The sequence below is a fragment of the Salmo trutta genome, chromosome 8 (assembly GCF_901001165.1).
Source record: "Salmo trutta chromosome 8, fSalTru1.1, whole genome shotgun sequence".
NCBI classification, from domain to species: domain Eukaryota; kingdom Metazoa; phylum Chordata; class Actinopteri; order Salmoniformes; family Salmonidae; genus Salmo; species Salmo trutta.
Genome location: NC_042964.1, coordinates 27,388,264 through 27,410,548, shown reverse-complemented (window position 1 = coordinate 27,410,548; position 22,285 = coordinate 27,388,264). Strand labels below are relative to the sequence as shown.

The 22,285-nt window shown below is 42.4% G+C and overlaps 2 protein-coding genes across 3 annotated transcripts in view; one reads left to right on the top strand and one right to left on the bottom strand.

Annotated features, from left to right (window-relative positions):
• LOC115198621 (serine/threonine-protein phosphatase 2A 56 kDa regulatory subunit beta isoform) overlaps nucleotides 1-7,967 on the top strand; it is a 44,135-nt gene extending 36,168 nt beyond the window's left edge. The window contains exons 8-13 of one of the 2 annotated variants that reach the window (XM_029760694.1): nucleotides 3,837-3,890; nucleotides 4,159-4,209; nucleotides 4,408-4,527; nucleotides 5,454-5,581; nucleotides 5,843-5,944; nucleotides 7,266-7,967. In XM_029760694.1, coding sequence (XP_029616554.1) covers nucleotides 3,837-3,890; nucleotides 4,159-4,209; nucleotides 4,408-4,527; nucleotides 5,454-5,581; nucleotides 5,843-5,944; nucleotides 7,266-7,470 — 660 coding nt within the window. In that variant the 3' untranslated portion in view covers nucleotides 7,471-7,967. Of the gene's footprint in view, nucleotides 1-3,836; nucleotides 3,891-4,158; nucleotides 4,210-4,407; nucleotides 4,528-5,453; nucleotides 5,582-5,842; nucleotides 5,951-7,265 lie in introns of both variants that reach the window. The other variant, XM_029760695.1, reaches the window with a different exon arrangement.
• Nucleotides 7,968-18,510: 10,543 nt separating this feature from the next.
• Nucleotides 18,511-21,725, bottom strand: LOC115198620 (glycoprotein hormone alpha-2-like). Its single transcript, XM_029760693.1, has 3 exons — nucleotides 21,605-21,725; nucleotides 18,895-19,079; nucleotides 18,511-18,615 (listed from the first exon to the last, which is right to left on the bottom strand). The coding sequence occupies exons 1-3, from the start codon at nucleotides 21,723-21,725 to the stop codon at nucleotides 18,511-18,513; spliced, it is 411 nt and encodes a 136-aa protein (XP_029616553.1).
• Nucleotides 21,726-22,285: the final 560 nt, after the last annotated feature.

Here is a 22,285-nt window from a genome sequence, read left to right as displayed (position 1 = left end):
CAAAGTAGATAAAAAGGCTTCATTTTTTAAATCCTGACGTATACTACATTATTATTATTATTATGACCTCATCACTGAAAGATAAGATGTTTCCCTCTACAATACTCACTAGCCGCACAGGACTAATGAGAAAAGAGTGGACAAGACCAGGCACTAAATCAGACTAAGGGAAAAAGAACATCCATGATGTACTTCTTTACACAGAAGATCATACAAAATGATTGCCTGATGATCTTCTTAACTTCCCAATACCATTCTGATTTCAGTCACTTCAAATCATACTTCCTTCAGATTGAAAAACGATCAAAATTACTGTCAGACTGATTTGTCATTGACTGTCATAGCCCCAATTTAAAAAGTAAACATTGGCAGTCGATTAAATCACTTTTTTTACATGGTCGCAAAAATATTTGAATATCAAAATGGGGTCGCGGGCCAAAATAGTTTGGAACCCATGATCTAGATGGTTCTGCTGGCTGACCAGCATGGTCTAGCTGGCTCTGTTGGCAGACCAGCGTGGTCTAGCTCAGGGGTATTCAACTCTTACCCCACAAGGGCCAGAGCCTGCTAGTTGTCTGTTCTCCCTGGTGAATTGCATCCACCTGGTGTCCCAGGTCTAAATCAGTCCCTGACTAGAGTTGAACAATGAAAAAAAGCAGTGGAACTCAGAGTTGAGTTTAAGGGGTTTAGCTGGTCTGACTAGTCTGACTAGCTGGTCTGACTAGCTTGTGACCCATGCTGGTCACCAGCCTATGCTGGTCCTTGCTGTTTTTTTTCAGCAAGGTGGGAGGGAATAATGGCCTGTTTCTCAAATGGGACCCTATTCCCTATATAGTGCACCAGTTTTGACCAAAGCCTTTGGGACCTGGTCAAAAGTAGCGTACTACTGATAATAGACTCTGGTTAAAAGTAGCCCATGTTTTAGGCCAGTGTTTCCCAACTCCAGTCCTCGAGTACCCCCAACAGCATACATTTTTGTATTAGTCCCTGACAAGCACACCTGATTCAACTTGTCAACTAATTGTCAAGCCCTCCATGAGTTGAATTAGGTGAGTTTGTCTGGGGCTCCAAAACAAATGTGTGTGTGTGTGTGGTTCGGGGTACTCGAGGACTGGAGTTGGCAAACACTGGTTTAGGCTGCTGTATTTACATTATTAAAGTCACCAGTTGTCACCTCTTATTAGCCTGGAACTACAAACACCATAAATTCTATCCTAACAGACTACAATACCGATAATCCCTCACCTAACAACAGAAAACAACTCTGTATTTACCCTAGGCTTGTCACTAATCTGACTTTAATACTTTAAACGTTTCAACTCCTGTCTTATTTTAATCACTGGTTCTTTCCTGCTTTTCTCATTCATCCCTCACTCCATTCACCCTCTACCTCCGCTCCAACCCTCCGTTGATCTTTCCATATAATGTGCATAGGGAGAAAGGGATGGAGAAAGTCAGGGATGAAGACAGAAAGAAAAGCGAAAAAGATGGAGAGAGGGGAAAAGGTGAATGGGAGGCAGAGAGGTAGAAAGTGAATGAATTATAGAGAAAAAGAAAGTGAGACAGATAGTTAGGAAGAGAGAGAGAGAGAAAGATCGAGAGAGAGAGAAAGGAGAGGTATAAGCTCTATGTCATATCCCCTCAGGGCAGGCTGTGACATCACTCCTTCCGAAGTAAACACACACACTCCGTCGCCATGGTGCCCACTCGCCATGGCAACGCGCCTAGGCGGAGGGGCTACCGCGAAACACACACACATGCAGGCACCAACTTGGAAAACGTATCTTTCCGATCCTTAGAGCAGTAATCAGGGTTTTACATCCCATTGTCTTCCCACTTTAGGGCAGGGTTTCCCAAACTCGGTCCTGGGCTCCCCCCTGGGTGCACGTTTAGTTTTTTGCCCTAGCACTACACAACTGATTCAAATAACCAACTCATCATCAAGCTTGGATTATTTGAATCAGCTGTGTAGTGCTAGGGCAAAAAAACAAAACTTGCACCCAGGGGGGTGGGCCCCAGGACCGAGTTTGGGAAACCCTACTCTAGGGAACATGTGGGTGGGTGTGTGTGTGGGTGTGTATTCTGACTCTAGGGAATGCTGCGACAAGAAAAAACTACAGATTACTGCGATACCACTGCTCATAACACGACACATGGGGTGCGAGTGTGTGCAGTGTTTGTGTGTGGGTATACACACAGTATTTGAATATGTGTGCGTGCATGTGTAAAATACAATATTTTAGTGCGTACACAGTACTCCCAGCTAGCCCATTTGATTCCTTGGAAGTTGTTGGAATGTACGTCCTTGGTTTCCCATTGGTTCTGGGAACAATCTCCTGACCGGTAAAACTGAACATTTTGAAATGTTTTGGGAACTTACATTTTTAGGTTGCAGGGAGGTTCTAAGAGCATTTTACTATGGTTCCTTGAAAGTTTTCCTGATAGGTTTTATTAACGTTCTGAGAACAGAAATTATAGGTTATTTGAAGGTTTTTGAATAATTTCCTTTAAACTTTCACTGAATGTGATAAGACTTTTAATAACACTGCTAGCCCAGCTAGCACAATGTTCTGAGAACCATATGTTTCTCAGAACTTGGTGAGAGCATGGTTGTCCAATGGTTATATTGCATACAACCTTCCCACAGCATTCTGGGAATGGTGCAGGATACCCAGCTAGCACATAACGTTCTGAGAACCATGTTTCTCAGGTGGGAATTTCAGTACTTCATCATAAAGTTTTTTACAGGTTTCCTCATATTCCTATTTAAAGTCATGTTCTCTGAACGTTCAGAGAATGGTAAGAAACCATGTTCTTCTGTGGGAATTTCAAAACTTCATCACGTTTTTTGAAGGTTTCCTCGTGGTTCTATTTAAAGTCATGTTCTCAGAACATTAAGAAACCTTTCCATAAAAACCACAATAAAACATTAAGAATGTTATTAAAAAAATATACATTCTTTTCAGCGTCAGCAAAACTCTCTCTATCCTCTATCATGTTAAGTATGTTCAGATGTGTTAGCTGCGCCCACTATTTGCCCACAGCTGATCTTAATGAATGCTCGTTTCCTTTGAAATGGTGTCTGATTGAATATACTAAAATGAACAGCTTTGTATGAGTTAAAAAACATGGCATCCTAGCTCCATCCTGGTGGCGCAGTGGACAAATTCCATGGATAGAGAACAGAATATCATTGGTTAAAATCTCACTGATGCCGTGCCACAACAAAATTATATGTTTTTGCATGATTAATGCCAAAAAAGATGAAATTCCATGTGTTATATCTGTGCTTGGAGTTCAACAGAGTTAATCTAGCAGTGTTATTAAAAGTCTTCTTGAAACATTTTCTCAGAACATTATTTAATTACCTTCAAATAACCTAGAATTTCCATTCTCAGAATGTTAATAAGACCTCCCAGGAAAACTTTCAGGGAACTATAGTAAAATGTTCTCAGAAAACATTATGCAGAAATACTGAAATTCCCACAGAAGAACGTTATTTCTTAACGTTCTTGGAACAATTTCAGAACATTTCCAATGTCAAACCAGTTGAAGAATATTCCTAGAACATTATCAAACTGAAATGAAATATAACCATGTTTGAACTTTTAGGAAATTATCTCTTAATATAAGACTTTTTTTTTTGTTAAGTTCCTTTAATGTGCTGAGCAACTATACGGCGCCATTCCCAGAAAGTTATGGGAAGGTTGAATGCAAAATAACCATAGGACAACCATGCTCTCACCAAGCTCTAAGAAACATATGGTTTCCAGAACATTATGTACTAGCTGGGTTGTGTGTGTGTTAACCTGCTGTATGTATCTACCACTCTACAGCTGGCGTACTGTGTGGTCCAGTTTATGGAGAAAGATTCTACAGTCACAGAATACGTAAGGAACACCTTTTCTGTCATTTAGGATTGTAAAATTACAGTAACTTTCCTAAAAATCCCAGGCCTTCCAGAAATCCTGATTTGCAGGATTTCCTGCATATTCCCTACTGATTCCCAACCGGGATTTTGGGAAAACCTGGAAATTTTGGATTATTGTTTACCGGAAGTTTGCAACCTTACTATCGTTAGTCACTGCTCACACTGGAACTTCCAGTATACATAAAACACTGTAACACCGTGCTGGACTTTGTTTGTTTTCTGTTCAGATCATACGAGGGCTCCTCAAATACTGGCCCAAAACATGCACCCAGAAAGAGGTGAGACATCTTTGTGTGTGTGTTTTTTATAAACTCATGGTGTGATTCTCTCATATGTGTGTGTGAGCCTGTGTGTGTGCATCTGTGTGTGTCCGTCCGTGCATGTATATATTTGTGTGCATCCGTCTCTTCATCTGTGTGCGTGTTTTTCTTTGTGTGTGTGTGTGTGTGTGTGTGTGTGTGCATGTGCATCTGTAGGTGATGTTCCTAGGGGAGATAGAGGAAATACTGGATGTGATCGAGCCATCTCAGTTTATCCGTGTTCAGGAGCCTCTCTTCAAACAGATCGCTGCCTGCATCTCCAGCCCACACTTCCAGGTACACACACACATTAAAATTAAAGCACACATACATACACATGCACGCACGCACATACACACACAGATCTCTGCCTGCATCTCCAGCCCACACTCCCAGGTTAGGCCATGCCCACCACATCTGGGCAGCCAATCCCTGTCCTCTCACATTGATCTAACAAACTGCAAAGGACAAATTCTCTGGACAATAAAGATTTGTTCTACTGTTATACACTGAGTGTACAAAACATTAAGAACATTACTGACTTACCAGGTGAATCCAGGTGAAAGCTATGATCCCTTATTTATGTCACTTGTTAAATCCACTTCAATCAGTGTAGATAAAGGGGAGGAGACCGGTTATAGAAGGATTTTTAAGCCTTGAGACAATTAAGACATGTGTGCCATTCAGAGGGTAAATGGGGAGAGAAAAGATTTAACTGCCTTTGAACGGGGTATGGTAGTAGGTGCCATTTTGTATCAAGAACTGCAATGCTGCTGGGTTTTTCACGCTCAACAGTTTCCCGTGTGTATCAAGAATGGCCCACCACCCAAAGGACATCCAGCCAACATGACACAACTATGGGAAGCATTAGAGTCAACATGGGCCAGCATCCCTGTGGAACACTTCCAACACCTTGAAGAGTCCATACCCTGATGAATTGAGGCTGTTCTGAGGGCAAAAGGGGGGTGCAACTCAATAGTAGGAAGGTATTTCTAATGTTTTGTACAGTCACTGTATATAACCTAAGCTTTCTCGTTCTTCCTCCCTCTATTCCCCTTCTGCTCTCCCTCCATCCATCCCTTCCTCCCTCTCTCCCTCTTCTTTCCTTCTCCCTCACTACTTCTCTCTCTCTCTCCATCCCTTTCTCTCTCTCTCCCTCCATCCCTTTCTCTCCCTCTCCTTCTCCCTCCCTCTCTCCATCTCTCTCTCCCTCCCTGCTGTAGGTAGCAGAGAGGGCTTTGTACTTCTGGAACAACGAGTACATCCTGTCTCTGATAGAGGAGAACTGTCAGGTGATTCTACCACTAGTCTTCGCCACACTCTACAGAGTGTCCAAGGAACACTGGAACCAGTGAGTGACCTCTACCCCTTAACCTCTAACCCATAACCTATAACCTTTGCTCTCTAAGTCTGTATGAACTGTGAATCTCTGCAGATATACCTCTCTAACCCCACCTTCACTCGTTCTCTGTCCGCTCTTCCTCTTCCTCACCTCTCCATCTCTTTTTCTCTCTCCCCCTCCATCCATCCTTCTCTCCATCTCGCTCTCTCTCTCTCTCTCTCTCTCTCTCTCTCTCTCTCTCTCTCTCTCTCTCTCTCTCTCTCTCTGCAGGACTATAGTCTCTCTGATCTACAACGTTCTGAAGACCTTTATGGAGATGAACAGCAAGCTGTTTGATGACCTCACTGCCTCTTACAAAGTGGAAAAACAGAAGTGAGCGTGCGTGTACTAATATGTGTGTGTATAACACCCCTGTTTCTCATCCTTCCGTCTTTCTACTTTTCTCTTTGTGTTCACTTGCATTAAATTGACACCAATGTTCCCTCTAAGCTACGCGCATACGCAGGTGCGCAGTTCCCCGGGACTGCCCCGCAGAAGAAATATCAGCCCGCGCAGAGAAGCACGAGATTGAACTTCACTGAACTTCCTACAGTGTTCCTCCTTAGTTAACACTATTAACATTTCCCTTTCCTGTGGGAATTGTGATCGAATCAATGCAACATTAGCCACTTTCAATGCAACATACCGAAACAAAATGAACTATGCAAGAGATTTTGTTGTAGGCAGAACGTTTCAGAGTAAGATTCTATTGCATTGACACGCACGACTTAGCCCGTACTCTACACAGACTGGTGCGTCATAACCAATCAGAGCTGCAGTAGACCTATATGCAAATATGCCATTGCTGTATATGGATCTGTGCCATTCACTTTGAACTGGACTGTGTTTACAGCATGAGTGGTCGTGTGTAGATACGCTTGTTTTAAGATCAAAGCGAGAGCCACATGTGCACATTTGTTCATATCCTTTAATAGTTAGTGAATTATTAGCCCAGTTATTGATCATTTGTAGTCAGCAATGGGGGAGGGATTACTTCCTACAAGAGCACAAAACGTGTATCTTTGAAAAATGAGTTGGGTAAAGAGCATTTTTTTGTCTTAATTGTCTAAATTGAGACAGTCTTGAATCAGCTAAATTGCCAACAGGCAAAGGGTAGAATAATTTGGCTGATTCTCTGTAATAATAATATGGAAATAATAATGCATTTAATTTTGTAAAGTGGTTTCTTGCATCAAACAACAAGACAACATTTTCAGTCACCTCCTTGTCTGAAGGATAAGTGGATAAATAGGTTAATGTCAAGCCCTGCATGTTTTCTTTTAATCTCATGGAATGTAGGCCTACGTACATTGAACACCACACATTGGCTTCTACTGTTAGAACAGATATTTCCATGTTAAAATGTTACGGGATGCATTTTCTCATTTGGAAGTTGCTTTGATTGACACCACAAGTCATTATCTTCAATCAAATGTATTGGCAAAATAGGGGGTGCAACTCAATAGTAGGAAGGTGTTCCTAATGTTTTGTACACCCAGTGTGTATATAACCTAAGCTGTCTCTCTTCCTACCTCTTCCCCTTCTGCTCTCCCTCCCTCCCTCCTTCCCTCCCTCCCTCCCTCCCTCCCTCCCTCCCTCCCTCCCTCCCTCCCTCCCTCCCTCCCTCCCTCCCTTCCTCACCTTTCCCTTCAAGGGAGTTGAAGAGGGAGTGTGAGCGTGCAGAGCTGTGGCGGGGGCTGGAGGAGCAGCAGGAGAGGAGACTGCAGATCCTGGGGGAGGCCAGTCGCAATCAGAAGAACCTCCAGGAGAGAGGGGAGCCTCCTCAGCCCTCCTCCCCACAGACGGCATTCCCTGAGCAGCCAAACCCCGAGCTCAGTGGAGCCTCTTCTAACACCTAGAACCAGACAGCGGAGGATCAGTACCAGGATACATAGAGTACTTAGAGGACATACAGAGACAGTATGAACATAGCCAAACACACACATGTACACACAAAGGAGCAGACGCACATGCTCAAACACACACACACACACACACACTGAGAACGTACACATGAACACACACATAGTCGCACACAGGCATATACTGTACACACACACACACACACTCATGCAGAATGTAAACAAAAGATGAATCAACTCAAACACATAGACTGACACTCACCTACATTGAAGTGCAAACACAGCCCTCTACATACTCACTGGAAGACTACCCACACAAACTGCCCATCTTAAACAAGACATATTTCTCTCTCTCTCACACACACACTCACACTCACACTCACAGACACACACAGGTACTGGTTCTAGCTGTCTTCTAGCTGGTTCTAGCTGTCAGTTTTGACGTGGAACCGTTTTCCCGGTTCTCCGACAAAGGACTTTATACCGTCCCAAAAGATACAGAGGAATGATGACGTGAACGCTACATAATATTGTTGCTTCTTCTTCTATTCTTCTCTACTCTACTACTACTACTGATGTTTTATATATATATATATATATATATGTCTGAATATTATGATTATTATAGTGTTGGTGGGAGAATCTTTAGTGTAGAACTCCTAAAGCTTTAGCATAACTAGAGCATGGTCCAAATCACACCCTATTCGCTACAGAGCGAGTGCACTATTGGCCAAATGTAGTACACTATATGGGGCCTAATCCCCATATTGTAGTGCAATACTACTGACCAAAAGCAGTGCACTATAATGGGGAAAGAGGCTACTTCCCAAATGGCACCCTATTCCCTACATAGTGCACTACTTTTGACAAGCGCCCTGTGGACCCTGGTCAAAAGTAGTGTACTATTTAGGGAATAGGGTGCCATTTGGGACGTACCAGTGTATGATTTTGGGCAACCCCTAATCTTCTAAACTAAAACAATGTTCTGATATGTTATTATTCTTGTCCATTCATAATTGGGCATAGAGAGAAGGAAGAGAGTCAGAAAACCACATTTTTCTATTAATATTCTATATTGTTTTGAATAATGTGTGTATTCCGGTTGTGTCCTAAATGGCACCATTTTCCCTATGAAGTGCACTACTTTTGACTAGGGCCCATAGAGCGCTGGTCAACAGTAGTACGCTATATAGGGGATAGGGTGCCATTTGGGATGCGGTCCTCAGTCTACCATCTTGTGGGCTCAGTCTACTAGTCCTTGATATCACACTGTCTTACTGTACTTCTGTGCGTCTTATTATGATTCATTCGTTTGATGAAATGATTTTGAATTTGTTTTAATATTTTTATGTTTTTGTGAGTTCATTTTGGCGATATCTGATATTTATGATATTTTTTTTATTTGATCTCTGGAATTGTGACCTTATTGCAGGAAGTTGGCAAAGATGAGACGTGTGTGTGTGTGTGTGTGTGTGTGTGTGTGTGTGTGTGTGTGTGTGAGAGAGAGAGATGGAGAGGTCATGGAAGTGTGTGTGTTCATGTGTGTAAGATGCAGAGGTGATGGAAGTGTGTGTGTGTGAGAATTCAGTATGAGTGTAACAGTGACAGGAGATGTGTATAGACAGAGTGAGAGAGGTGGCATCGATCCCTCTTTCTCTCTTTCTTCTCTCCCTTTCTCTCCTTTTGTAGGAACAGGATTTGAATCAGAATGTAACACTTTTGATTGATTGTGAATCTGGAGGTTTATCTTGCGTCTTGTTACCAAGACAACCAGACCAGCAGCCTTCAACACTCTTTTTAACTGTTTTTAATTTCAACAAAACAAGAAAGGACATAAAGAAACAAACCTCACTATCGTTAAAACACTTCCTGAATTTTGCAAGTTACCCATAATTCCCCCATTTGTCAGTCAGTCAGTTCGCTGGGAGAATAATCTTCCCTTCCACTATTCTGTTCTAGAACGAGAAGAATCCTTCCGGAAATCGGGAATTCCGGAATTGGAACGCAATTTATCAACAGAAAGAAGAGGTTCCCCTCAGTAGAATTGTAAAACAGCAATAATAATGGAATTGAATATGTACGCATACGTAGCATTGCTAAACTACAATTGCAGTGTCCTCCTGGTCTGGTTTGTAGGCTATCCATGCTCAGAAACATAGAAACGATTGAGGATGACAATGTATTTTTTCCGGGGACCAACAGCTGGTTAGATGAATGTACAGTCAAGTTAAACCGGGATTGTAGAAAGGAAAAGATGATGTGCTAAATTAACTTCACTTTGAGAAAACAATGGAGCGTGTGTGTGTCGTTTTTTTAATGGTCTCTTGTGTAATCTCTCTCTCTCTCTCTTTTGTCCCTATCACTCCATCCATCTAATGGGGCATAGATGTTAAGTCCCCTATTTAGGGTGCTGGACCGGTTCCAACTGATATATTGCTGTACAGAGCGCTCTGTGAATTTCACAGGGTTCAGTGCCTTATAGTGCCAGAAAGCCCCATCTGTCTGCTTTCCGCTACCACTCTGTCAGTGGTGCTGACTTGAAGTGTCAGGTTTCACACCCTACATTTTCATAGGGAATGAGTGTCACATTTTCTGTTCTATCCAGACAAAGCGAATCCGGTAATCATCGTTTCATCTCGCTGTGATATTCTCAGATGAATTTATAGCTTTCAACATAAAAAAAAACATGAAATAATTTTGTACAATTGAAACCGACCACTTTCTCTTGGTCAAAGAGAAATCTGTAGACATTCTAACTGTGTCTCTGCGTTGCTCAGGCGGCGCTTGGTAGGAAATGCTCTTTTATCAGTTATATGAAATGTGGCCAAATTTGTCTCATGTTTATTTTACATTTATAAGAAAGGTGAAATCTTTTCTAATTTGATTGTTACTATATTTAGAAAGCATTTCATTCATTCCTCCACTTTTGGTCAATAGGGGAAAATCATGTATGATTTTTTATATTTTAATAATATTTGTACTATGTACTTGAGCTTGTGTCCTCAAAAGTGAGTACACCTCAGCAATTTATAACTATTTTTACTAAAAAGGTGAACTCATTACTAGTTATTATTTAGGGCCATCTCATGACTTCTATTTAGGCGGAAATCTACATTTTGCAATAATGTTCAAGATTAAACACACACTATCTACCTTGCTCTCTCTGCCTCTCACTCTCTCCCTCTCATCCTTCACTAATTTCTCCAGCTCTCACACTCTCTTTCTCACACACAGACACACACACATGGATGACCCCCCCAGGAGTCGCCAAGTTTAAGGGCATTTCGTTATAATTGCTATGACGTTAGAGTGTCCGTACAATTTAATTGGACTTAAAGCATCAACAATACATTTGTTCTGAGATAGGGCATATTCAGACAGTGGAGAAGATGCCCAACTGTTGTTTATATAATTAAACTAGTCTTTACGTAGCCTGCCAAACAGATTTGTATAGTCTACTTTCGTTGTTGGGGGTTATCTTTATTTTAACAATATTTGTGAAATGTTAAATTATTTGTTGCTCCTTTAAAATAGATTAATCCTTTTCTTTTTTTGTAGTTAACGGACACGGCTCATGACGATGTTTATTGGCACTGCGCGCGTCACTCCAGGTCATTTGAGCGCATGAGGACCATCAGCCTTGCTGTTGCCATTAGAAATGTTTTCAGGTACATTTCTGTACGTGAACAAAACAGACCTTTGATTCTGTTGATAAGACAACGATAGCAACCAGTAGAAATTGTAGAATGCAGCATAATTCTAATAAAACATCTACATCATTGATGTAAATGTTTAGAAATCAGTTTAGCTTACAATTTTACGTTGTATAACTGATGGACATTTTATTTCCTTTATCATGACAATAACTTATCACTGTACTTGTCTAGTTGCTCAGGCTCAGCACAGAGATCTCTTGATCGGCCGTGCAGGAATCATGACGTACGCTAGGGGGAGTTCTATATGTTTGTAGTGTCAGAACAGAAGAGACTTCAATAGTTTGACTTACCTGTCTTATATGAAGCAAGATTGAACTGATAGTAACTTATGTGAAAGTTACCATAAATTATTACAAAAATGTGTTGACCAGATGTAGACCAGATGTAAATTTGATGTATGAGTTTAAAGTGTATTGAGCCATCAGACCATTCTTATCATCACTTCTCTCTCTATTCATCTCTCTCTGTCTCTGTCTCTGTCTCTGTCTCTGTCTCAGGATGTTGTTGCCCCGCTAACTCTCTGGCTACAATTACACAGGCAGCCCAATTCTGATAATTGGTGCAACACCTGGGAGGTAGGTAAACAGGACAACAAACACATGCGCACACCTGGACACTTCCTTGAACAAAGATAGGGCTTTTTTGAACTGCTGTAGAACTCCTCCTCGCTTGGCCTGCCTCCAAGCCTCCGATTGTGTATGTGTTTATTCTCGCTTGCTCTAAAAGTCGTCCCACGTCTTGCCATCTCATCATATCATCTTGCCATATCTCACCTTATAAAACAACAATGATGTATCATTGGCAGGGTGAATATCAAATCAAATCAAATCAAATTTATTTATATAGCCCTTCGTACATCAGCTGAAATCTCAAAGTGCTGTACAGAAACCCAGCCTAAAACCCCAAACAGCAAGCAATGCATGTGAAAGAAACCTAGAGAGGAACCAGGCTATGAGGGGTGGCCAGTCCTCTTCTGGCTGTGCCGGGTGGATATTATAACAGAACATGGTCAAGATGTTAAAATGTTCGTAAATGACCAGCATGGTCAAATAATAATAATCATAGTAGTTGTCGAGGGTGCAACAAGCACGTCCGGTGAACAGGTCAGGGTTCCGTAGCCGCAGGCAGAACAGTTGAAACTGGAGCAGCAGCATGGCCAGGTGGACTGGGGACAGCAAGGAGTCATCATGCCAGGTAGTCCTGAGGCATGGTCCTAGGGCTCAGGTCCTCCGAGAGAAAGAAAGAAAGAAAGAGAGAATTAGAGAGAGCATATTTACATTCACACAGGACACCGAATAAGACAAGAGAATACTCCAGATGTAACAGACTGACCCTAGCCCCCCGACACATAAACTACTGCAGCATAAATACTGGAGGCTGAGACAGGAGGGATCAGAAGACACTGTGGCCCCATCCGATGATACCCCCGGACAGGGCCAAACAGGCAGGATATAACCCCACCCACTTTGCCAAAGCACAGCCCCCACACCACTAGAGGGATATCTACAACCACCAACTTACCGTCCGAAGACAAGGCCGAGTATAGCCCACAAAGATCTCCGCCACGGCACAACCCAAGGGGGGGGCGCCAACCCAGACAGGAAGACCACGTCAGTGGCTCAACCTACTCAAGTGACGCACCCCTCCCATGGACGGCATGGAAGAACACCAGTAAGTCAGTGACTCAGCCCCTGTAAAAGGGTTAGAGGCAGAGAATCCCAGTGGGAAGAGGGGAACCGACAAGGCAGAGACAGCAAGGGCGGTTCGTTGCTCCAGCCTTTCCGTTCACCTTCACACTCCTGGGCCAGACTATACTTAATCATAGGACCTATTGAAGAGATAAGTCTTCAGTAAAGACTTAAAGGTTGAGACTGAGTCTGCGTCTCTCACATGGGTAGGCAGACCATTCCATAAAAATGGAGCTCTATAGGAGAAAGCCCTACCTCCAGCCGTTTGCTTAGAAATTCTAGGGACAATTAGGAGGCCTGCGTCTTGTGACCGTAGCGTACGTGTAGGTATGTACGGCAGGACCAAATCGGAAAGATAGGTAGGAGCAAGCCCATGTAATGCTTTGTAGGTTAGCAGTAAAACCTTGAAATCAGCCCTTGCCTTAACAGGAAGCCAGTGTAGGGAGGCTAGCACTGGAGTAATATGATCAAATTTTTTGGTTCTAGTCAGGATTCTAGCAGCCGTATTTAGCACTAACGGAAGTTTGTTTAGTGCTTTATCCGGGTAGCCGGAAAGTAGAGCATTGCAGTAGTCGAGCCTAGAAGTAACAAAAGCATGGATTAATTTTTCTGCGTCATTTTTGGACAGAAAGTTTCTGATTTTTGCAATGTTACGTAGATGGAAAAAAGCTGTCCTTGAAGCAGTCTTGATATGTTCTTCAAAAGAGAGATCAGGGTCCAGAGTAACGCCGAGGTCCTTCACAGTTTTATTTGAGACGACTGTACAACCATCCAGATTAATTGTCAAATTCAACAGAAGATCTCTTTGTTTCTTGGGACCTAGGACAAGCATCTCTGTTTTGTCCGAGTTTAAAAGTAGAAAATTTGCAGCCATCCACTTCCTTATGTCTGAAACACAGGCTTCTAGCGAGGGCAATTTTGGGGCTTCACCATGTTTCATTGAAATGTACAGCTGTGTGTCGTCCGCATAGCAGTGAAATTTAACATTATGTTTTCGAATGACATCCCCAAGAGGTAAAATATATAGTGAAAACAATAGTGGTCCTAGAACGGAACCTTGAGGAACACCGAAATTTACAATTGATTTGTCAGAGGACGAACCATTCACAGAGACAAACTGATATCTTTCCGACAGATAAGATCTAAACCAGGCCAGAACTTGTCCATGTAGACCAATTTGGGTTTCCAATCTCTCCAAAAGAATGTGGTGATCGATGGTATCAAAAGCGGCACTAAGATCTAGGAGCATGAGGAAAGATGCAGAGCCTCGGTCTGACGTCATTAAAAGGTCATTTACCACCTTCACAAGTGCAGTCTCAGTGCTATGATGGGGTCTAAAACCAGACTGAAGCGTTTCGTATACATTGTTTGTCTTCAGGAAGGCAGTGAGTTGCTGCGCAACAACTTTTTCTAAAATTTTTGAGAGGAATGGAAGATTCGATATAGGCCGATAGTTTTTTATAATTTCTGGGTCAAGATTCGGCTTTTTCAAGAGAGGCTTTATTACTGCCACTTTTAGTGAGCTTGGTACACATCCGGTGGATAGAGAGCCGTTTATTATGTTCAACATAGGAGGGCCAAGCACAGGAAGCAGCTCTTTCAGTAGTTTAGTTGGAATAGGGTCCAGTATGCAGCTTGAGGGTTTGGAGGCCATGATTATTTTCATCATTATGTCAAGAGATATAGTACTAAAACACTTTAGTATCTCCCTTGATCCTAGGTCCTGGCAGAGTTGTGCAGACTCAGGACAATGGAGCCCTGGAGGAATACCCAGATTTAAAGAGGAGTCCGTAATTTGCTTTCTAATGATCATGATCTTTTCCTCAAAGAAGTTCATAAATGTATTACTGCTGAAGTGAAAGCCATCCTCCATTTGCGAATGCTGCTTTTTAGTTAGCTTTGCGACAGTGTCAAAAAGAAATTTCGGATTGTTCTTATTTTCCTCAATTAAGTTGGAAAAATAGGATGATCGTGCAGCAGTGAGGGCTCTTCGATACTGCACGGTACTGTCTTTCCAAGCTAGTCGGAAGACTTCCAGTTTAGTGTGGCGCCATTTCCGTTCCAATTTTCTGGAAGCTTGCTTCAGAGCTCGTGTATTTTCTGTATACCAGGGAGCTAGTTTCTTTTGACAGATGTTTTTAATTTTTAGGGGTGCAACTGCATCTAGGGTATTGCGCAAGGTTAAATTGAGTTCCTCGGTTAGGTGGTTAACTGATTCTTGTCCTCTGACGTCCTTGGGTAGGCAGAGGGAGTCTGGAAGGGCATCAAGGAATCTTTGGGTTGTCTGAGAATTTATAGCACGACTTTTAATCTTCCTTGGTTGGGGTCTGAGCAGATTATTTGTTGCAATTGTAAACGCAATAAAATGGTGGTCCGATAATCCAGGATTATGAGGAAAAACATTAAGATCCACAACATTTATTCCATGGGACAAAACTAGGTCCAGAGTATGACTGTGGCAGTGAGTAGGTCCAGAGACATGTTGGACAAAACCCACTGAGTAGATGATGGCTCCGAAAGCCTTTTGGAGTGGGTCTGTGGACTTTTCCATGTGAATGTTAAAGTCACCAAAAATTAGAATATTATCTGCTATGACTACAAGATCCGATAGGAATTCAGGGAACTCAGTAAGGAACACTGCATATGGCCCAGGAGGCCTGTAAACAGTAGCTATAAAAAGTGATTGAGTAGGCTGCATAGATTTCATGACTAGAAGCTCAAAAGATGAAAACGTCATTGTTTTTTTTTTTGTAAATTGAAATTTGCTATCGTAAATGTTAGCAACACCTCCGCCTTTGCCGGATGCACCGGGGGTATGGTCACTAGTGTAACCAGGGGGTGAGGCCTCATTTAACACAGTAAATTCATCAGGCTTAAGCCATGTTTCAGTCAGGCCAATCACATCAAGATTATGATCAGTGATTAGTTCATTGACTATAACTGCCTTGGAAGTGAGGGATCTAACATTAAGTAACCCAATTTTGAGATGTGAAGTATCACAATCTCTTTCAATAATGGCAGGAATGGAGGAGGTCTTTATACTAGTAAGATTACTGAAGCGAACACCGCCATTTTTAATTTTGCCCAACCTAGATCGAGGCACAGACACGGTCTCAATGGGGAAAGCTGAGCTGACTACGCTAACTGTGGTAGTGGCAGACTCCACTAAGCTGGCAGGCTGGCTAACAGCCTGTTGCCTGGCCTGCACCCTATTTCATTGTGGAGCTAGAGGAGTTAGAGCCCTGTCTATGTTCGTAGATAAGATGAGAGCACCCCTCCAGCTAGGATGGAGTCCGTCACTCCTCAGCAGGCCAGGCTTGGTCCTGTTTGTGGGTGAATCCCAGAAGGAGGGCCAGTTATCTACAAATTCTATCTTTTGGGAGGGGCAGAAAACAGTTTTCATCCAGCGATTGAGTTGTGAGACTCTGCTGTAGAGCTCATCACTCCCCCTAACTGGGAGGGGGCCAGAGACAATTAATCGATGCCGACACATCTTTCTAGCTGATTTACACGCTGAAGCTATGTTGCGCTTGGTGACCTCTGACTGTTTCATCCTAACATCGTTGGTGCCGACGTGGATAACAATATCTCTATACTCTCTACACTCGCCAGTTTTAGCTTTAGCCAGCACCGTCTTTAGATTAGCCTTAACGTCGGTAGCCCTGCCCCCTGGTAAACAGTGTATGATCGCTGGATGATTAGTTTTAAGTCTAATACTGCGGGTAATGGAGTCGCCAATGACTAGGGTTTTCAATTTGTCAGAGCTAATGGTGGGAGCCGTCGGCGTCTCAGACCCCACAGCGGGAGGAGCAGAGACCAGAGAAGTCTCGGCCTCCGACTCCGACTCGCTTAACGGGGAGAACCGGTTGAAAGTTTCTGTCGGCTGAATAAGCGACACCGGTTGAGCATTCCTACAGCGTTTCCCTCCAGACGCCATGAGAAAGATGTCCGGCTGCGGGGACCGTGCGAGGGGGTTTATACTAACGTTACTATCTGTACTTGCTGGTGGCACAGACGCTGTTTCATCCTTTCCTACACTGAAATTACCCTTGCCTAACGATTGCGTCTGAAGCTGGGCTTGCAGCACAGCTATCCTTGCCGTAAGGCGATCGTTCTCCTGTATATTATGAGTACAACGACTGCAATTAGAAGGCATCATGTTAATGTTACTTAGCTTCGGCTGTTTGAAGTCCTGACGAACCATGTCCAGATAAAACCTCCGGGGTAGGAAAGTTGAATGAAAAAAAAAAAGTTGAGTGAGGGAAAAAGTAAAAATATACGGTAATGAAAAAGTAAAAACCGTCAGGTAGCAAAGTAAAAACGTAAAAATATACGGAAAAAGTAAAAATATACGGTAATGAAAAAGTAAAAACCGTCAGGTAGCAAAGTAAAAACGGCAACAAAAACGCACAGCAGCGTAAACAAGTCTGCAAGTTGCCCTATAGAAGTTGTTCCCGGAGCCCCCCTACATCCAGCGGCACCACCATGTGTGTTCCTATGGGCGTACCCGCTATCTGACGGCCCATCTGCCAGGCTGCCAGCTTTACGTCTCCCCCCTTTACACCTAGAGCTGTGTGGGGAGTGTATGTGTGTGTGAGATATATGTCTCACTACTCTACCCCTATCCTCTCACCCACCCAGCAGTGCCACTACTGTCTGCTTCACACAGGACACTGAGGGAAAGGAGTATGTGTATTGGTTGGGGTGGAGAGGAGCAGGGATTGTGTGTGGGGGGAGGGGGACCAGGGTGTGTGTGAGAGAGAGAGTGATTGTGTGTGTGTGTGTGTGTGAGAGTGTGTGTGTGTGTGTGTGTGTGTGTGTGTGTGTGTGTGTGTGTGTGTGTGTGTGTGTGTGTGAGAGAGAGAGAGAGAGACCAAGAGGGTTTAATATTTCTGTATGTACACCACTGTAGTGTTATCACACAGGAAACTTCTTTAAAAATCTGTTGTAATCTTTTCAATTTTTATTTTGTCAACACTTCCAACATTCTTTGTCACTTATTTACAAAACATCAGTTGTTCAAGCTCGTTAATATAAATAAAGTTTTATGTACATTCTTTTGTCTCTTAATGTCTGGCTGGAACTTCTGACCATGGCAACTTGATTGGTAAACACTCAAATTGGCTGCCAGTCCACCCATTGATTTGAAAGGGGATTCTAGTTCTACTCATTCTAGTTCTGTGGTAGGGGCTGTATAGCAGATCTATGTAGAGTTAATTATTGTATTATCTATAGTAGTTTAACTGGCTGTCAGTGCCTACGCATGCATCCCAAATGGCACCCTATTCCCTTTATAGTGCACTACTTCTGACCAGAGCGCTATGGACCCTGGTCAAAAGTAGTGCATTACAAAGATAATAGGGTGTTAACTCATACAGGGTCACAAACTGTCTTCTCCTGTCTTAAACCAATGTTTAAACTAACAATTCTTAACTAAAGCAACGTTATAAAAAGTGTTTCTCAAGTCTTTTTTCTCTGCTCCACCGTTCCATTCCAGGCATGCTCTCTCTCGCTCTCTCTCTCTCTCTCTCTCTTATACAGTACATTTGATTGACAGATTGCTCTCCTTGGGACTCCTCATCCCAGTCCTCATGTTACAGTTTGTTGCATGTTCCTGCGGCGACGGTGGCGTCTCAGTAGCGTGACCTGCGACACATGTCGCAGTGACAAGCCCGCGCCGTCAGGATCTCAATGTCGTTGTGATGACGAGCACGAGGGCAGTCCAGACGAACTTTGATCTTAGGGAAATAATACAATATTAAAAAAATTATACCACATTTTTTACATTTTCAGACATGTCAAGTGACAATGTTCCAATCAAATAGGTAATCAGGATGACATACCCTTACCCTACGTGTGTGTGTGTGTGTGTGTGTGTGTGTGTGTGTGTGTGTGTGTGTGTGTGTGTGTGTGTGTGTGTGTGTGTGTGTGTGTGTGTACTCTACCTTTGCGTCTTTGCTGGTAGTGCAGTATTTCAAGGCTGAGATAATGTGTGTGTCTCTGTCTCTATACTCTACCTTTGCATCCTTGCTGATGGTACAACATCTTGACGCTGAGGTGATGTTGTGAGTTAAGTTAGATGCCACCAGGACAGAGTAGCGTGAGGGAAAGGCACTGGACTCACAGTATCCAACACAGGCATACACGACATGGGTTCCCTTACATGTCCCACGCCGGTCAATACGGATGGTCACGTTAAATGCTGCAGGAGTGGAGAGGAAAGAGGAGAACAATTAATTTAAACAAGTAATTGACCAACATCAGTTCAATTATTTGAATTGCATTTTGTATGTTTTTTTTCTGTAAGCTCAATGCGCACATTACACAGATTCTCTAGAGATAAATTAGATCCAGCCAGGAACTGTGACGATGTAGTAGGGAGTTGTTTCCAACAGGCCAATATTCAACATAATTACCACATTTTATGCGCTAAACTAACTACAATGACCATAATCCATTGCGCATCTACTTGTCCAGTCTGTGTTTCTTTTATGTCTGCTATGGAAGAGACAGAAGAATGCACAATAGTGAGGGGATATAGACATCAGCTGTTGCCAGGTGAGGTGTCCCTACCTGAAACTACAGTTGAAGTCGGAAGTTTACATACACCTTAGCCAAATACATTTAAACTTTTTTTTCCACAATTCCTGACATTTCATCCTAGTAAACATTCCCTGTCTTAGGTCAGTTAGGATCACCACTTTATTTTAAGAATGTGAAATGTCAGAATAATAGTAGAGAGAATGATTTATTTCAGCTGTATTTCTTTCATCACATTCCCAGTGGGTCAGAAGTTTAAATACACTCAACTAGTATTTGATAGCATTGCATTTAAATGGTTTAACCTGGGTCAAATGTTTCAGGTAGCCTTCCACAGGCTTCCCACAATAGGTTGGGTGAATTTTGGCCCATTCCTCCTGACAGAGTTAAGTTTGTAGGCCTCCTTGCTCGCACACACCTGTTCAGTTCTGCCCACACATTTTCTATAGGATTGAGGTCAGGGCTTTGTGATGGCCACTCCAATACCTTGACTTTGTTGTCCTTAAGCCATTTTGCCACAACTTTGGAAGTATGCTTGGGGTCATTGTCCATTTGGAAGACACATTTGTGACCAAGGTTTAACGTCCTGACTGATGTCTTGAGATGTTGCTTCAATATATCCACATAATTGTCCCTCCTCATGATGCCATCTATTTTGTGAAGTGCACCAGTCCCTCTTGCAGAAAACCACCCCCACAACATGATGCTGCCACCCCCGTGCTTCACGGTTGGGATGGTGTTCTTTTTCCTCCAAACATAACAATGGTCATTATGGCCAAAAAGTTCTATTTTTTTTCATCAGACCAGAGGACATTTCTCCAAAAAGTACGCTCTTTGTCTCCATATGCAGTTGCAAACTGTAGTCTGTTGTTTTTATGGTGGTTGTGGAGCAGTGGCTTCTTCCTTGTTGAGCGGCCTTTAAGGTTATGTCGATATAGAACTTGTTTTACCGTGGAAATAGATACTTTTCTACCTGTTTCCTCCAGAATTTTCACAAGGTTCTTTGCTCTTGTTCTGGGATTGATTTGCACTTTTCACACTAAAGTACGTTCATCTCTAGAAGACAGAATGCATCTCCCTCCTGATCGTTATGACGGCTACGTGGTCCCATGGTTTTTATACTTGCGTACTATTGTTTGTACAGATGAATGTGGTACCTTCAGGCGTTTGGAAATTGCTCCCAAGGATGAACCGGACAGCCAAGACCTCAATTTATTTTTGAGATCTTGGCTGATTTCTTTTGATTTTCCCATGATGTCAAGCAAAGAGGCACTGAGTTTGAAGGTAGGTCTTGAAATACATCCACAGGTACACCTCCAATTGACTCAAATGATGTCAATTAGCCTATCAGAAGCTTCTAAAGCCATGACATCATTTTCTTGAAATTTCGTCGACTTAGTGTATGTACATTTCTGACCCACTGGAATTGTGAAACCCTAAATTATAAGTGATATAATCTGTCTGTAAACAATTGTTGGAAACATTCCTTGTGTCATGCACAAAGTAGATGTCCTAACCGACTTGCCAAGCTATAGTTTGTTAACAAGAAATTTGTGGAGTGGTTGAAAAACAAGTTTTAAGGACTCCAACCTAAGTGTATGTTAAATTCCGACTTCAACTGTCCGTGGTCTAAGTGATTGATAGTTGTATTCAGTAGTCGTAAAAGTATGCCTTATTTACTATGAAGAACTGCGAAATAGTGATTTTGTCAGACAGCATAAGCAACAGCTCTATAGAGATGAAATTATGTCTTGGAATGAAATAATAAAGTCATCAAATAAAACAAATGTAAATATTTTATTAAAGTAAAGTCATGTGAATAAATGATGGTTTGTAAGTGATAAGCAGTAATGGGCAGTCACTACCATCATGGGACTTTAATTAATAGTTTTTTTTCTGTGTTGTTACAGCATTCAACTCTGATTGTTTTTTATTAATCGAACCAAAACCACCTCAAAAAGCACTAATCACTCAGCACGAGTGTGTTTATCTGTACAAAGTGTGTGCAACTGTACATTGTGTGTTTGCGTGTATCTGTACATTATGTGTGTGTGTGTGTGTGTGTGTGTGTGTGTGTGTGTGTGTGTGTGTGTGTGTGTGTGTGTGTGTGTGTGTGTGTGTGTGTGTGTGTGTGTATATTTATATATTATGTGTGTGTATCTGTATATGTCTGTGTGTTAGACTGACGGTATAGATGGCAGCCAGGTCCTGTGCTGAGCCCCTCGTAGCTGAAGTTGAATGGTGACAGCAGCAGCAGGGTCAGCAGCAGCATTAGCAGACATAGGTTAGAGGGCACACACTGAGACATGATGACAAAGGACAGTGGACTGCATGGGACAAACAGAACAAACAGAGAGAAGGATTAATATAAGTTGGGGTTTCCATGCCTCCATGTCTGTGTGTTTGTGTGTGTATGTGGTCATTTGCACTGTTTAGTCTCAGCCGGTGTGTTTAGGTGATTGTTACCCTGTTTCAGTGTGTGTGTGTGTGTGTGTGTGTGTGTGTGTGTGTGTGTGTGTGTGTGTGTGTGTGTGTGTGCGTGCGTGCATCTGTGTGTGTGCGATAATTATTACTCATTTGATATGAAAGCAAAATCTATGCAAAAAGTCTACATTAAGTTATGAGAACAAATATAACGGCAGGATTCGGCCTCAAGTGCCCAACGTGGAACTGAAGTTTATCCATCATATTCTGTAGGTCTACATGCACTTATACGTATGACAAAACTAAATATGTTACTGAATCACTTGGCAAAACCCTTAGTATAAATGTAAGAATAATGTGTAGACTTTGAGTAAATTCCTACAAGATCAGATTTATCTGAAACACAGCAATCCACTATTTTGTTGCCAAAACACACAATATTTA